This window comes from Schistocerca serialis, chromosome 2 (assembly GCF_023864345.2).
Source record: "Schistocerca serialis cubense isolate TAMUIC-IGC-003099 chromosome 2, iqSchSeri2.2, whole genome shotgun sequence".
Taxonomy (NCBI): domain Eukaryota; kingdom Metazoa; phylum Arthropoda; class Insecta; order Orthoptera; family Acrididae; genus Schistocerca; species Schistocerca serialis.
This window is the reverse complement of record NC_064639.1, coordinates 902,097,326-902,114,351: the sequence shown is the minus strand read 5'-3', so window position 1 is coordinate 902,114,351 and position 17,026 is coordinate 902,097,326. Positions and strand designations below refer to the sequence as shown.

The following is a 17,026-nucleotide window of genomic DNA, read 5'->3' as shown; positions in this document are numbered from 1 at the left end:
CATGTTCATTTCTTTCTCGAAGCTCACTGAAGCTTCCATTCTTCTAGAATGATGAGGTTGTCTTGATCTTTGACCATGTTTTCAGCACCTTTTATGTTACGGTTGGTGTCAGCATGTACAGTTGTATTATCGCTGATGTGTTATGTTTTGTGTCCAATTGTACAAGTAGTAATCTTCCATCTATTTGTTGGTAACCGTCTACTCTCTGTCCGAGCTTCTTGCAAAGTACCACTCCCATCCCCTTCCTCCCAGTCACTTCCCTATACAGCCCATGTGTGTAACTCTGTAGTCACCACTGAAGAAGCCTGCACCATCTGGCCATGTCATATTGCTCACTCGTAGTATGTCTGTTCACATTCTTGTCATTTCCAGCTTGACGGTCTCTAGCTTGCCGCATCCCAGAAATGTTTGAACATTCCATGTTGCTATCCGTCTTTTCTTTGTGTTCTTCATAGTCTTTATTTTATTGGAAGTGGGGACTTTTGCATTCCACTCCTACAGATCTGAATGTGGGACTAAACCAGAATCTTTTACAAAAGTATGCTTCATATTCATTTCTCAAGTGAAACAAAACTACTGTTTCGTGGAATATTCTGCTGATCTTTAACATCGTGGTAACCCCTTGCCAGCCACATCCTTTGCCATTGACTCGCAAAGAGTTCTCCTGTCTTCAGGAGGGATTTCACCTTTTGAGGGTTAAAGGGTGCCCTAGATCTCTACCAGCTCATCTGGCTGAAAGGGGTCATTGGAACTTGGTGGAGTGGGGTTCCTTATCCTGGGATTACCAATTGAGGCTGTGTTACGTGGACATGTGCCCTTGTGGATATCGGACTTCCATCCCTTTACCTCTCTGTTTCAGAATTCGTGAACTGTTCTCTTAGTTTTGGTGTAACATTTCAGCCAAACTATTTTATATTCAGTTGAATCTGAAACTTGCAACAAGAGTCTTCTTGCTGCTTGCTGTGTAAGAACTTAGTTCTTTCTGGAATTAATAGGGCCTCCAGGATTAATACCTGTGACGTGTCCGCTCCCAGTAGCTGAGTGGTCAGCACGACAGAATGTCAATCCTGAAGGGCCCGGGTTCAATTCCCGGCTGGGTCGGAGTTTTTCTCCGCTCAGGGACTGGGTATTGTGTTGTCCTAATCACCATCGTTTCATCCCCATCGACGCCCAAGTCATGGACGTGGCATCAAATCGAAAGACTTGCACCCGGCAAATGGTCTACCTGATGCGAGACCCTAGTTACACGACATTTACATTTATTTACCTGTGACATTTTGTATTTAACAGCTGTTTCAAAGTCGGTGATCCTATTACGTTGCTTTCCACATACTGCAGTCTTTGTTTTTGTATTGTTCCCGTAGCAAATGAAAAATCTAGCAATTGAACTAACTTCATGAGGGAGTGAACCTGTCATTTTGTGACACAGCTTCAATCACCATCAGTCAGTCTCCATGTTGTTGTTGTTGTTGTTGTTGTTGTTGTTGTTGTTGTTGTCTTCAGTCCTGAGACTGGTTTGATGCAGCTCTCCGTGCTACCCTATCCTGTGCAAGCTTCTTCATCTCCCAGTACTCACTGCAACCTACATCCTTCTGAATCTGCTTAGTGTATTCATCTCTTGGTCTCTCTCTACGATTTTTACCCTCCACACTACCCTCCAGTACTAAATTTGTGATTCCTTGATGCCTCAGAACATCTCCTACCAACTGTTCCTTCTTTTTGTCAAGTTGTGCCACAAGCTCCTCTTCTCCCCAATTCTATTCAATACTTCGTCATTAGTTATGTGATCAACCCATCTAATCTTCAGCATTCTTCTGTAGCACCACATTTTGAAAGCTTCTATTCACTTCTTGTCCAAACTATTTATCGTCCGTGTTTCACTTCCATACATGGCTACACTCCATACAAATATTTTCAGAAACGACTTCCTGACACTTAAATCCATACTCAATATTAACAAATTTCTCTTGTTCAGAAACGCTTTCCTTGCCATTGCCATTCTACATTTTATATCCCCTCTACTTTGACCATCATCAGTTATTTTGCTTCCCAAATAGCAAAACTCTTTTACTACTTTAAGTGTCTCATTTCCTAATCTAATTCCCGCAGCATCACCCAATATAATTCGACTACATTCCATTGTCCTCTTTTTGCTTTTGTTGATGTTCATCTTATATATATCTACATATTACAAATGACTTAAATCTAGAATCTCAGCTAAAGAGATATTAGTGAATGTGTGTGTCTGTATCCTCAGAAATGTATTACTAACACGTTGGCTAGATGGCAATTGTTTTGGGTCCTTCAATCGAAAGTTATTTTATCCATGATTTGATGATTCACTGTCACAGGTCTGTTGCATCCTCAAAGAATCTCAAGAAATGAACACAAAAATCATAATTATTACAAAAGTATTACTTTTGGTAATAGTCGAGAATAGTGTAAGATAAATGGCTATTGAAATCTGTTTCTAATAACATACTCAATTCAACAGGAGAATGTAAAGGAGACTGGAGAGACATTTGTTGATGAAGCTGTCTTGGAGGGTCATCTTGGAATTGCAAAAGAATTGTTATCTTTCATGCCACCAGATAAGAAATATGAAATAGGCTCTGAAGAAAAGAAGAGTATTAACCTAATAAAGGTAGGCTGAATATTAACATTATTCCAACTCTACTCACGGCTGCCCCTGAAATAAGAGAGACTTCCATTTTTCACGAAGATGAGAAAACCATTTCACTTTTAAGTAATGATAGTTCTTAAGTTTAAGTAATTGCCTTACATATTAGTATTTGACTTGAGGAACTTGCTATGCAAGTAACAGATGTATTTGTGACTTACGAGTGTTGTTGTCGTTGTCGCTGCTGCTGTTGCTGTTTCAAGTATAAAGACTGGTTTGATGCAGCTCTCTACACCAGTCTCTCTTCTGTAAGCTTTCTCGTGAGTGCATAACAACTGCATCTATCTGAACCTTGGCTGTCCCTTTGCAATTTTTGTTCCCCACACATCCCTCCATTGCGAAATTAAATATTTCTTGTAATAGTATTTCCACTGTAAATAAATAAATAAATAAATCCATCAAAATGCCTTTCATGTAATTTTCTTTGTGTATAGAATAGCTAGATTGTGCTCATTTAAGATTGTCAGTTATGAATGTTATCCATATTGCAAGTCTTTGGTGGTTTCGTGATATTTTCGAAGATGCGTTACACTTTGGAGGTATATTAAGAATGACTGAGATCTTTCATTACCATTTACATTCTATCTTTACTAGCACTTATTATGTATTGTCTGTATAATTAATGTTATGTGAGATATGTGCTAAACCATTTTTAAAATAGATTGATTTTAGTCTTTTCATTAACTTTCTTAGAAAATTTATTGCATTTTCATTTTGTGGTGAAAAATACTGTTCAAATCATTTTATTTTTTTATTGTTGAATAAATACAATAAAATCCCTTTTTAACAAATGTCTGGAGACCTAAACATTTTTTCTGTAAATGGAAGCTTTCATTAGATACAAATTTGGCTGAGTTACACTGGAGTGAAGACCAGAAAATTACTGGACCATTTTTGTGTCGTACAAGTACTTGCAATAGCAAGGTGAAAACTGTAATATGGCATAGCTGAAATTAAACAGGTTTTCACTTTTAAGTTGCATGTAAAATTGACAATTCTTGATTTAAAGAATTCCTCCAGATAGAATATAGTTTTAGTCAACTAATGACACAGATTGAATATGACAATGAGGAATTTAAGAAAGACTTCTTAAATACCGTGCTTTTTCTTTTAAGGAAAAAGGTTACTTGATACTTGTAGTCTCCTCTAGTTGTTTGCTGCTAGAATTGACTTCACTGACAAAAATAGCCTCTATCCCATAGCCCCTAGCATAGTTGCAGAAATTTGATGCAGGCGAATCCTCTTTTTAGTTAACCTCATTTGCACCACAGCTATCATATATTTATAGTTAAATGCTCCATGGGTTCCTTGTTAGGTCAGATTTGTAAGCAATCTCAACCTTTCGATGACTTCCTCTATCATTGTCAGGAGTTATATGTTAGTTATGTGGTACTTCATTTAACTGGCAGAATTATGTCATGGGGACATCACTAAATCGTGTGTGTTCCACATGATTGTAACGCGATACGACACTCAGAAAAGTTCTAGATTAACTGACTCTGGTCACATAATTCTAGTCAATTATATTGGAAGTCGTGTTTACATACACCACTAAGCATATAGCTATTGTCATGGTTTAAAGTTTTGATTGCACGTTTCAACCTCGGCAGTTTCTTTTGTGATTAAGATGAAAATACCAGTAATAGTAAATAATCATATTTCTATTCATGGGGCTTTGTTCAGCAATAGCAGATTTATTGAAACCACAATATTTAATGTGATGTTGATGCTCTGTGCAGTCTTCTGACAGTTTTTGTATTGATTGCCCAGTGTAACTGCCACCACATTCACAGATAGCTCTACAAATTCCAGGAATGCTGAGACCGAGCCTGTCTCTTACTGGGTGCAGCTTCTCTTTAATTTTCTTCAATGATACAAATAAGGATTGAATATCATGTCCGCCACTTTGCCTATTTTAATTTTTGTAGGTCTGAAGAAAGGATGAAGTGCAGTAGGCTGATCAGAATCTGATAGAATATTTCTGTGTTTTTTTTTTTCCCTTCCCCTTTCCCTTAGAGATGGCTAATGTAATAGCTCATTCACTATAGCCATTCTTCTAGAACACATTTTTTAGAAACCCGATCTCAGGATCCAAGTGGTCCTTGTCAGGAACAGTGTAAGCTCTGAGTGTATCAGCACATTTAAAACTGCATTATTTTGGGCTGGATGATGAAAGCTGTGCACAGTGAGATTTAGCTAAGTATATGTTGGACTCTGGTAAAAGGAGTGCCCAGCCAGTTCTCCATCACACAAAATATGTAAAAAAGTAACTTTCCTTCTCAGCAGTGAACTCAGTATTGGGATGCATACTAATTATATGATGAATGAACAGGTGAAGAGCTTCAATCCATTGTGGCCATATTATAAACGTGCCATAACCTTAACAAAAGAAGGAATACGGATAAAGAGAAACTGAATTTAATGGTTTTTCAAAATGGTCCATAAAGTAATTTCCGATTGCTGGGGACAGTGGAGAACCCATGTCTGTTCCACCAGTTATTTCATTATAACTACCCGAATAGAAAAAGTAGGTGGTTATCAAAGTGTGGTAAAACTATTTGATATCCTTGCAAGGGAAGTGGTCTGCAAATGACTTAAATGTATCTTTCATTGGTAGTTCTGTGAACAAACAGACCATATCGAAACTGAGCATAATTTCATTTGCATCCATTCCGATTTATTTAATTATGTCCTCATATCAAAAGTAAAATATTAATAGGATGCGTTGTGGAATTAAGGACAACTTGTCGGGGTTCTGGATGCCAAATTTGTGAAAAAGTTTTTGATACAGTTTTGATCTCTATATGTTAGTTATTCTTCCAAACTTCATAAATAAGTGCCACTGGGTTGTAGATCACATGTACATTTGTATGTTGTTCTTGTTGTGGTCTTCAGTCCAAAGAATCTTTTGTTGCAGCTCTCCATGCTACTCAATCCTGTGCAAGCCTCATCATCTCAGAGTAACTACTGCAACCTACAGCCCTCTGAATCTGCTTATTGTATTCACCTCTACAATTTTTACCCCACACGCTTCCTGCCAGTATTACATTGGTGATCCCGTGATGATGTCTCAGAATGTGTCTACCAATCGATCCCTTCTTTTGGTCAGGTTTACCACAAATTTCCCTTCTCTCCAATTCTATTCAGTACCTCCTCGTTAGTTACATGATCTACCCATCTTAATTTTCGGCATTCTTCTGTAGCACCACATTTCGAAAGCATCTGTTCTCTTCTTGTCTAAACTATTTATCGTCCATGTTTCACTTCCATACATGGCTACACTCCGTACAAATACTTTCAGAAAATAGTTCCTAACATTTAAATCTATACTTGATGTTAACAAACGTCTCTCCTTCAGAAACGCTTTCTTTGCCATAGCCAGTCTACATCCTCTCTACTTCAACCATCATCAGTTATTTTGTTCCGCAAATAGCAAAACTCCTTTACTACTTTAAGTGTCTCATTTCCTAATCTAATTCCCTCAGCATCACCTGATTTAATTTGACTACATTCCTTTATCCTTGTTTTGCTTTTGTTGATGTCCATCTTATATCTTCCTTTCAAGACACTGTCCATTCGGTTCAATTGCTCTTCCCCAAGTCCTTTGCTGTCTCTGCCAAAATTGCAATGTCCTTGGTAAATCTCAAAGTTTTTATTTCTTCTCCATCGATTTTAATTCCTACTCCAAATTTTACTTTTGTTTCCTTTACTGCTTGTTCAATATACAGATTGAATAACATTGGGGATAGGCTACAACCCTGTCTCACTCCCTTCTCAACCACTGCTTCCCTTTGATGCCCCTCGACTCCTATGACTGCCCTCTGGTTTCTGTACAAATTGTAAATAGCCATTTTCTCCCTGTATTTTACCACTGCTACCTTCAGAATTTGGAAGAGAGTATTACAGTAACAGTTGTCGAAAGCTTTCTGTAAGTCTACAAATGCTAGAAACGTAGGTTTGCATGTCTTTAACCTGACTTCTACGAGTTTTTCCATTGTTCTGTAAATGATCCGTGTTAGTATTATGCAGCCGTGACTTATTAAACTAATAGTTCGGTAATTTTCACACCTGTCAGCACCTGCTGTCTTTGGAGCAGGGATGATTATATTCTTCTTGAAGTCTGAGTGTATTTTGCCTGTCTTGTACATTTTTCTCACCAATGGAAGAGTTTCGTCATGATTGGCCCCCCCCAAGGCTATCAGTTGCTCTAACTGAATGTTGTCTACTCCCGGGGCCTTGTTTCAACTTAGGTCTTTCAGTGCTTTGTCAAATTCTTCATGCAGTATCGTATCTCCCTTCTCATTTTCCTTTATGCCCTCTTCCATTTCCATAATATTGCCCTCAAGGTCATCTCCCTTGTATAGACCCTCTATATACTCCTTCCACCTTTCTGCTTGCCCTTCTTTGCCTAGGACTGGTTTTCCATCTGAGTTCTTGATATTCATACAAGTGGTTCTCTTTTCTCCAAAGGTCTCTTCAATGTTCCTATGGGCAGTATCTATCTTACCCCTATTGGTATATGCTTCTACATCCTTGCATTTGTCCTCTAACCATTCCTGCGTAGCCATCATGCACTTCCTTTCAGTCTCATTTTTTAGACATTTGTGTTCTCTTTTGCTTGCTTCATTTATCACATATTTATATTTTCTCATTTCATTAACTGAATTCAGTATCTCTTTGATTACCCAAGGATTTCTACTATCCCTCATCTTTTTACCTACATGATCCCCTGCTGCCTTCACTATTTCATCTCTCAAAGCTACCCCTTCTTCTTCTATATTCCTTTACCCAGTTCTTGTCAGTCGTTCCCTAATGCTCCCCCTGGAACCCTCTACAACCTCTGGTTCTTTCACTTTATCCAGGTCTGATCTCCTTAATTTCCTGCTGTTTTGCAGTTCCTTTAGTTTTAATCTGCAATTCATGACCAATAAATTGTGGTCAGAGTCCACATCTGCCCCTGGAAATGTCTTACAATTTAAAATCTGGTTCCTAAATCTCTGTCTGATAATTATATAAACAATCTGAAATCTTCCAGTGTCCCCCAAGTCTCTTCCACGTATTCAATCTTCTCTCATGATTCTTAAACCAATTGTTAGCTAGTATTAAATTATGCTCTCTGTAAAAATTCTACCAGATGGTTTCCTCTTTCATTCCTTTCCACCAGTCCATATTCACCTACTATTTGTCCTTATCTTCCTTTTTCATTCTATTGAATTCCAGTCTCTTAAAATTCTATTGTTGGCATATAAATTCTGTAATAATTGTAAACATTTGGAAGACGAAATGGTAGTATTCTTTAAGTATCTATTTGGCACTAGTCGGAAATATGTTAGCAAAACCAGCCCTTCATTAATTCCAAAGTAATTAACAGTTTTGTCAAAAATATTGTTCACATAACCATACATGTTAATTTCATCCTTTAAACAAATAATTCAGCTTAACCCTTGTAGTAGAAGAAACTGATAAAAAGACGCAGTTTTTCGGTGTATCCGTTAATTGAATGAGTTAAGTTTTAATTGTAATTTCTGTAAATTTGGCTTTAAATAATGTGCAGTTTTAGTACCTATTATTGTTATGATATATAAGGGCCCAAATTTTGGTCTCACATGGCTGAGTTTCAGAGGAGGAACCTGTGTTGGCTAGAATGGCAACCATGTATCAACTTAACAGTGAAATAAGTGTTACACCAATAGGCCGAGTGTAAAAATAATGACATTGTCTTTTTCCATACATACCTTTCTGTTCTTCAAGAGCTGTGAACTTTGTGGTTAGGTTTTTACTGCTCGTAGATGTTCGACAGTAAACTCTTGTTGCAGTTTGTGGATGTTCACCTGCTAACTATTAATGATGCTTATGGAAAGTTAAACAATTGTGCACTGGCCATATTACATGTGTATATGGGAGGTTGTGAAAAGTGAAAGTAAAAGACAGTGAAACGCAACTGAGCATCTGTCTGCTACATTATTTACAGTAGTCAGTTGGAATTCACAACCCATTTTTCAGCCAGTGTAGCAGCGCGGTATGTCGACACTGAGGACATCAAATGAAGAGATAGACACTGCCCCTCCCAAAATGCAGAAAAGCGTTTAGCTTTGGCATAAAAAATGGTCTTGTCATTTTTCAAACCATATTACTTTGCTATGCTGGAGAGTTTGTCGTGAAAAATTTTAGACACAACAAGCTTTCTTTGTTTACTGGTCATAGTAATGGAATGCTGTTGTGTGTACAGAAATTTACACTTAAGAAGTGAACTGAATAAGTGAATGAATGGATTTTTTTAACATCAATAGGCTTGTTTTTTTTCCTTTAATTCATATTGTGCTTGTTGTGCAGTGCTTTGTGAAATAATTATCATCTTGAAGTGTACTTTGAATTACATTACGTCTAGTTAAATGTGACTCTTCCTCTGTAAGAGCTGCTACATAATTCTAAAAACTTCACTATAATACGTATATGTGAAAATTAATCATTACTCACAATTATTGTCCTAATTTTACTACACAATGTCTTTACAACATGAAGCATTCTGTGTAACTGTTTCAAAAAAAAAAAAATCAAAGCCTTTGGCAATCAAAACAAAAAAAATCACTTTTCTGATGCTGACCAGGAGGTTATTGTTGTCCATCAAGAACAATGTTGCTCTTAACATGCTATCCTGAGGAACTGTTCTAAAAATATTGTAAATTTTACTAAAATTAGCATTTTCTACATCCAATTTAAAGAAAATACTTAAAGCAGATCACTTTACCACTTTTTCTATCCTCTCTTTTGCGAGCTAATTTCACCCATTTATTTACAAAAATAAGAGTTATGTTCATTCAGATACTGAGCTGTATGTACTCTGTTTGCTTTCTTACAGGAACTGGTTGAAGATTTTGTTTTTCCAGCATCACATTTAATGCTTCACCTGCAGAAGACAGGGGAGCTGTGTGCAGACCAGGCAATACCTGTATGTTCAACACCACTGACAACAAATGCAGCCTTTGATTTGCTTGTGGCTCTTTGCATAGCTTGTGTTCCAAACATGAAGTTACTTGTCGAGATGCTCACAGAAATGTTCTACTCGGGTAAGTCAAGCCAGTATTATTTTGTATTTGATCTTGCCCAAAGAGAGAGAGAGAGAGAGAGAGAGAGAGAGAGAGAGAGAGAGAGAGAAAGGCATTTTGTGTTTGCTTTAAGGAGTTTTCATAAATATAATCAGTTTCTGCTGCTCGTAGTCTCGCGGTAGCGTTCTCGCTTCCCGAGCACAGGGTCCCGGGTTCGATTCCCGGCGGGGTCAGGGATTATCCCTGCCTCGAGATGACTGGATGTTATTGTTGTCGTCTTCCTCATCATCATCATCATTCATCCCCATTACGATCGGAGGAAGGCAATGGTAAACCACCTCCACTAGGACCTTGCCTAGTACGGCGATGCGGGTCTCCCGCATTGTTCCCCTACGCTCTGTCACGGAGTATGGGACTTCATCATCATCAATCAGTTTAAAGTAATGAGAGTTTACCTTGATTTTATTCTCTATCTGGAAATGTCATATTTTGCTGATAGCTATAGTTATGTAACTACTTGGAAGAGTGTCTTTGAATTCAGTCTTCCAAGTGTTGAAACAATTGTGTGTGTAGTCATACTTCAGCATGTTTTTAAACGCAGCTGAACTTAATTGCTAACTTAAGAGTTGTATGAATTACTGACCCCCATCATACAAATAGCAGGGAGAGAAGTTTTATCTTCATTAAGTAGCATCATATCTGCAGTTCATCCAACATGATACTTCAGAGTGTAAGAAAAATTTCCACATAAAGCGAAGGTGGCTCTGATTATTCGTAAATTGAAGACATCTGTTTGTATACCTGTTGTGTGTTTCACAGACATTTGATCATTGCTGAGAATGAATTTTGGAACAGTATACTGGAGAGGTGTAAGTAAGAGTTGAATAAGTCACCATAAGCAGAGAAGAGTTAAAGGACTAGTAGAAACTAACTTGGCGAGAATCAGTTTGATTCCTCAGAAGTATTGGAACATGTTAAACAATACTGTCTCTACAACTCATCTTAGAAGATAAGTTGTGAAAAGGGTAAGTTACATTTAAAACGTTTGTAGAGGTAGAAAAAGTTTCTGATTATGCTGATAGGAATAAACTCTTTGAAATTATGAAGTTATCAACAATAAAATACATGGAGTTGTACAGAAACCAGACTGCAGTTCTAAGAGTCAACAGACACGGAAGGGAGGGAGTATTGGAGACGGGTATGGGATTTTTCTATACTTTGAGCAAGCATTAAAGGAAGCCAAGGAGAAATATATCTTTGATGTTTGCAGATGACATTGTAATTCTGGCAGACAGAAGAAGACTTTGAAGATCAGGGCATGGAATATCTAGTGTCTTGAAAAGAGCTTATAAGACCAATATCAACAAAAATAAAATGAAGATAATGGAATGTAGGTGAACGAAATCGGACGATGCTAAGGGAATTAGATTTGGAAATGAGATGCTGCAATTATCGGGTAAGGTTTGTTATGTGGGCAGAGGCTCAACTGAGTCTACAACCCTACTAAATGGTTCTTAATCAAATGATTCAACAGCAATGGCAGTTGGAGCAGTAAACTGAAGTACAGTGAAGAAAAAGTGAAGTAGATTTCATTTATTAGGAAGGTTGTGGCCGTTGTTTCCTGCAATGAGTGTTACTGATTGCCTTGCAAAGAGCACAACAGTAACAAAAGTTTATTGGTCAAACAAGAAGGGAAAAATGTAGGAATATGTGTGGACTGTAGGTGGGGCGGGGGGGGAAGTCACATCTCATCAGGACAAAGATGGTTCACAAATAGTAAAAAACCGAAGGATTTAGAATATGAATTGTTGGAACAGCCAACCTGTTCAATAGATGTTGCACATGTGGACTTTATCATATTCCACAATCTAGGAAAATTCATGCTAGAAAATGATGAATAAATGGAAATATTATAGCAGCTCTTGGCAAATGTTTCATAGATATTCCAAATTCACCCTTTAGACATGGAAGCTACACAGTGAAAAACACTGAAGTTTGGTGACCTAAAAAAGGCCTTTGTATAAAAAAAAGAAAGTATTGCTACCTGAAAACATTATTTCCCTTTCAAGCCACAAGATCTTCTCATTAACCTTGTAATTTAGCAGTTTGGACTGTCTAATGCTTTACTGAAGTTGCATTGTATCCTCAAAATAGTCCTTAGCCCACTAGGTGTTGCTTATTGTCACTTAGTCATCTTATTTTCAGTCTGATTCATTCAGTCCTCTCATCCTACTTAGTCAGTTGAACTTGCACTTGAGTAGCTGCAGTGAAAGCTTACGAAATTTTTAATTTGTGTTGTTGTTGTTGTTGTTGTTATTTCTTTACTTTCTCAGACGTTAAGTCTGGTTAAAAATGGAAAGTGACGCGGACCTTGATCAAACGTCACTTCCTTTTAACTGTATGGTATGTGTTATATTGCATTTAGGAACTTTCGGGTAATTGAACATGTATCAGTAATTACAGATTTCTGTAGTTGTACATATAAGTTTGGATGTAGCTGTATTGCATTGAGGTACTGGTGGATATTGTGTGGTATGACTCCTGTAGTTGATAGTATAATTGGTATAATGTCAACTTTATCCTGATGCCACATGTCCTTGACTTCCTCAGCCAGTTGGATGTATTTTTCAATTTTTTCTCCTGTTTTCTTTTGTATATTTGTTGTATTGGGTATGGATATTTCGATTAGTTGTGTTAATTTCTTCTTTTTATTGGTGAGTATGATGTCAGGTTTGTTATGTGGTGTTGTTTTATCTGTTATAATGGTTCTGTTCCAGTATAATTTGAATTCATCATTCTCCAGTACACTTTGTGGTGCATACTTGTATCTGGGAACGTGTTGTTTTATAAGTTTATGTTGTAAGGCAAGCTGTTGATGTATTATTTTTGCTACATTGTCATGTCTTCTGGGGTATTCTGTGTTTGCTAGTATTGTACATCCGCTTGTGATGTTATCTACTGTTTCTATTTGTTGTTTGCAAAGTCTGCATTATTATTATTATTATATGAAATTGGGATACCTTTCTCACATAATGTTCATGGTTTCTTACAAAATTGAGTCTAAATATTAGTAACTGATTGTCTTCTCCATCTGGATCAACAGATCAACCAAGTCAGTGCCCATGCTGATGATGTCAAGAGGACATAGCTTGTTACCCTTCCGTTCTTCTTATTATTTCTCCTACTCCAATCAGCCCCCCTCCCCCATTGTAAGCCATTTGCAAACTTTTAATCTTTCCCTGTTATTCTCCAGAGAGCTTCTGCTTTTGTGGAATTTGGTGTGTGTTTTGTGCATTCTTGCAACACCTCAAAAGTCAGTTTCCATCACATTTACTTATGTTCTTATAATTTTATGTTATACTACTGGTTATCGGTACGATGAGGATGGTATTGGTATTTTATGAAAATTACTGTAACATTGTCATCTCTTACTTTACCTGCATGGTATGCATATAACTGTAGAACACCCCCCTCCCCCTCCCTGTCCCCCTCCCTCTCCCCCATCTTTCCCACTCGCCCCCTCCCCCAGTTACATGAGGATGACCTTTTTTAATGTTAATGCATATAGTTTCTTAACCATATGAATTGTTATAAAGTCTTTCAGGCGAATATTCCAGGGATGTGTTATACTTGGAAACAATTTTATTTAGTCTGGGTTGAGCAAGATAAATATCCACAATGTGGAACATCTGCTGTGCACTCCCCTTCACCTGCCACTTCCCGGTAGCATAATGGAAGCATTTGTTAAATTTGACATTGATGTTATGAACACCACACTTTGCAGTTGAATAGTTAACATTACCTTTGACAATCTAAAATGATAACCAGTCATTCAAGAGGATAATTGGTTGACTGTCATGCCCATGTATTATTTTGCACAGAAACTTCAACAGAATTTGTAGCCAATACCATTGTTCTCACAGGCTCCAGTATATATCAGTCATAGGATTGGTGTAGAAAGTAATCAATAGGTGTAGGCCTTATGCTATATGAGTGAACTTCAAAAAGCCAATTATGCATGTTGTCCCACTATAAGATCATTGCGCGACAAGATCGGTGCATTGCGAGTGGGAGGAGAGTACATGTTCTGCATTCCCTACAGGCATGATTCTCCTGTGGTGCTGTTAAAAGTTGAAATGGTGCAGCAACTGGAAACGTACTCCAAATTTCATGTACGCAGGAGAACATGATTCTTTTGAGCAAAACGTCAAAATTGCGAACAGATTCTGTGTGAAATTCTGGTGGTGAATGGACTAAATGCAATGTTATGTCCAGTCTTAGTGAAATGGTGACAACAATTTGGCCAAGGTCACACGACGACATTGGTGATGCTGATCAGAAAGGAAGGCCATCGACATCAACCACACACCAATGTCCAGAAAATCAAGGAATGGACCCATGGCAGTGGCAGATTTTCAGGGGATGAGCCCTGTTCACATGGCAGTTCTCAGATGTCCTCATGACCAAGGAGAAGATTTCTATCTTCAAAGAACTGAACAGTTGGTAGAATGTTCAGACAGTTGTTTACAGAGAGTTGGTTACCTTCTTGAAAAACAGTGTCATGTAGCTATGTCAGCTTGAAGTGCACTGCAGCAGTAAATAAGTTACTTGGCCTACCACAATAAACTTACTTTTTGAAGTCCCCCTTGTACCTTCAAAACTGATTACTGTGGTTAGGAGTATAGTGGTAATGAAGATGGACAAGGAATTTAAAACAGTAAATGACAGGTAATGATTTTCACTTCATTGTATGATGGTAAGTGTTCAAAGACAAGGCAGAGAATATTATAGTGCTATTATAAAGCCCTGGATGGGGCTGTGTGTTACGGGAATTCATCATAGTGGTTTACTATCAGTGGTGCAGGAAATATGTGGCTAACAGAATGGCATGATATAGGAAATTGTCTTCTAGACTAGTTGGTGAAGACATCACATATCAGTGAAGTCTGGGCAGTATCTTCCCTGCAGTTTTGCATTTGGGCTGTATGTTGCTGCATGTCTGGCATCTAAAGGGACCCAAGGCATTGGAAGGGGAAAAAAGGTGAGGGTTATCTGAAGTGCATGAGTGGCTTTAGCACTGTTAAAACAAATAACTATGGAGCCATCCATGTAATGAAAAAAAATTTTGGAAAATATGATGGTATGAAAATACATGATGTTTCCTTTGCTTCTGTCATGTTTGTTTATTTTGTAATGTATTCATTACAGTTTACTGTAATCAACTTCATCTTCATCAATCTGTGTTGTTGTTGTTGTTGTTGCTGCTGCTGCTGCTGCTGCTGCTTATTTATTTGTATTTTTGTTATGGGACAGGTATATTTTTCCAGTGGGTCTGCATGTTAAAAACTGGAATGAATGTATTCCAAAATTATGAAACCTACTTTATAACATGTTTATTTCCAGAGCGTGATGAACCATTAGTGGAATGGGATTACCTTCCTCCCGTTGGACCAAGGCCACCAAAGGGGTTTGTGGGTCTAAAAAATGCTGGTGCTACCTGCTACATGAACTCTGTATTACAACAGCTTTATATGGTGCAGAGTATCCGTGTAGGGATTTTGGCATCAGAAGGTGCAGCCATTGACCTGAATGAAGACTTCAGTGGAGAAGAGAGGCTGGAAGGCGAGGTAGAAAAGCAGCTTACCTGATTATTTAGTAATTCTGTTTTCATTGGTCTTTACCATATGGTTACAGACTAGTTATCTTGCATTTTTTCTTTCATATCAGGGGACCTTAGAGCCAGCTGAAAATGATTGTAATGATGAAAAATGTGGCATTGAAGAATCTCGTAAGGAGTACAATATTGGCATTCTGAAACAGGTCCAAGCAATCTTTGGACACTTAGCTTATAGTAAACTGCAATATTATGTGCCACGCGGCCTGTGGAAACATTTCAAGTAAGCCCTAAATTTAATTTTTGTAGCATATTGGTTTCTACCTATGATACTGTAAGTATTGAGATGTTAGGAAGCATCATTTATATTAGATTTAACATACTTATGTTAATTTTCTGAGTCCATATTCAGGTTCTAATTTTTTTTTCCGTGGTAATCTTGGAAAAGAATTTTCATATAAAAAAGTTTCTAGCACATGATGTATAGATTGGCCAAGCTAGGAGTTCGAGCAATAGAATAGGCTGTGAACTTAGGGGTAATATGAAGGAGACATAATTGACACTAAAGTGGTTTATTGGAAAAGGGTACATAGGATCTCCACAGTCAGTCTGCCACATGCTGAGGAGTGTGGCCCTATACGGATGTGGAACTTGGGCAATGGGAAGAGAAGAGAGAAGACGGCTAGAGGCCTTGGAGATGTGGTGCTATAGAAGGATGAAGATCAGCTGAAGAGACAAAGAGGTACTTAGAAGAGTACAAGAAACCAGATCTCTGTGGAGGCACATCCAAACAAGAAGAGACAAACTTATAGGGCACATCCTACGACACAAAATCATCATTGGTACAATAGCAGAAGGAGCTATTGAGGAAAGGAATCAGTGGGGGTGACCAAGGATATCATATATGCAACAGATCATGAATGACATTGGATGCAACACATACGTGGAAATGAAAAGGAAGGCAGACAGAAGAGAGGAATGGCACTCTACTGCAACACTAACAGAAGAAGAAGAAGAAGAAGAAAAAATGCTGAGGCCAGTAACAAAGCAAGCTGCCTCCCAGGAACATTATAGGTAAAGACTCGCCTGACCTAATTGGCCGTCTTGGGAGGACTGCACCTACAGTGCTGAAACCGCAGTACCAACATTGACCGTATGGCACTGGGACCCTCGCGTCACTGCCCCAGCCCCAGTGGAGGGATCAAACTTATCAAGGCTGTTACTATACTTCATAATAACTATATATTATTATGTTAGTATTATATATCAGTAACAATTGTTTCAAGCAATGGAAAACCTAGGATGGAATAATGACAATATTGTGAAAATGATAGTTGCTACTCACTAGACAGCGGAGATGCCGAGTCGCAGATAGGCACAACAAAAAGACTGTCAAACAAACCTGTCATCCAAACAAGCCTTCATCAGAAGAGACAATGGACAAAACACACACACACACACACACACACACACACACACACACACACACACACACACTCAAAGTATCTTGCTGCCTGCCAAGGCCAGACTGATGACAGCTTTATTTGATGGTCTTCTGTTGTGCCTATCTGCGACTCAGCATCTTCGCTATATGATGAGTTGTAATAATTATATACAGTGAAACCAAGCTTTTTCACTTTTCAAGGGACTTCAAAAAAATGGTGTAAAACACGGGAAAATCTGAAA

At 38.0% G+C, this 17,026-nt stretch overlaps 1 protein-coding gene across 1 annotated transcript in view; it reads left to right on the top strand.

Moving 5' to 3' along the window:
- LOC126458245 (probable ubiquitin carboxyl-terminal hydrolase FAF-X) overlaps window positions 1-17,026 on the top strand; it is a 314,613-nt gene that overhangs the window by 179,992 nt on the left and 117,595 nt on the right. The window contains exons 25-28 of the mRNA XM_050095144.1: window positions 2,495-2,644; window positions 9,540-9,747; window positions 15,130-15,353; window positions 15,454-15,623. Coding sequence (XP_049951101.1) covers window positions 2,495-2,644; window positions 9,540-9,747; window positions 15,130-15,353; window positions 15,454-15,623 — 752 coding nt within the window. The remainder of the gene's footprint in view (window positions 1-2,494; window positions 2,645-9,539; window positions 9,748-15,129; window positions 15,354-15,453; window positions 15,624-17,026) is intronic.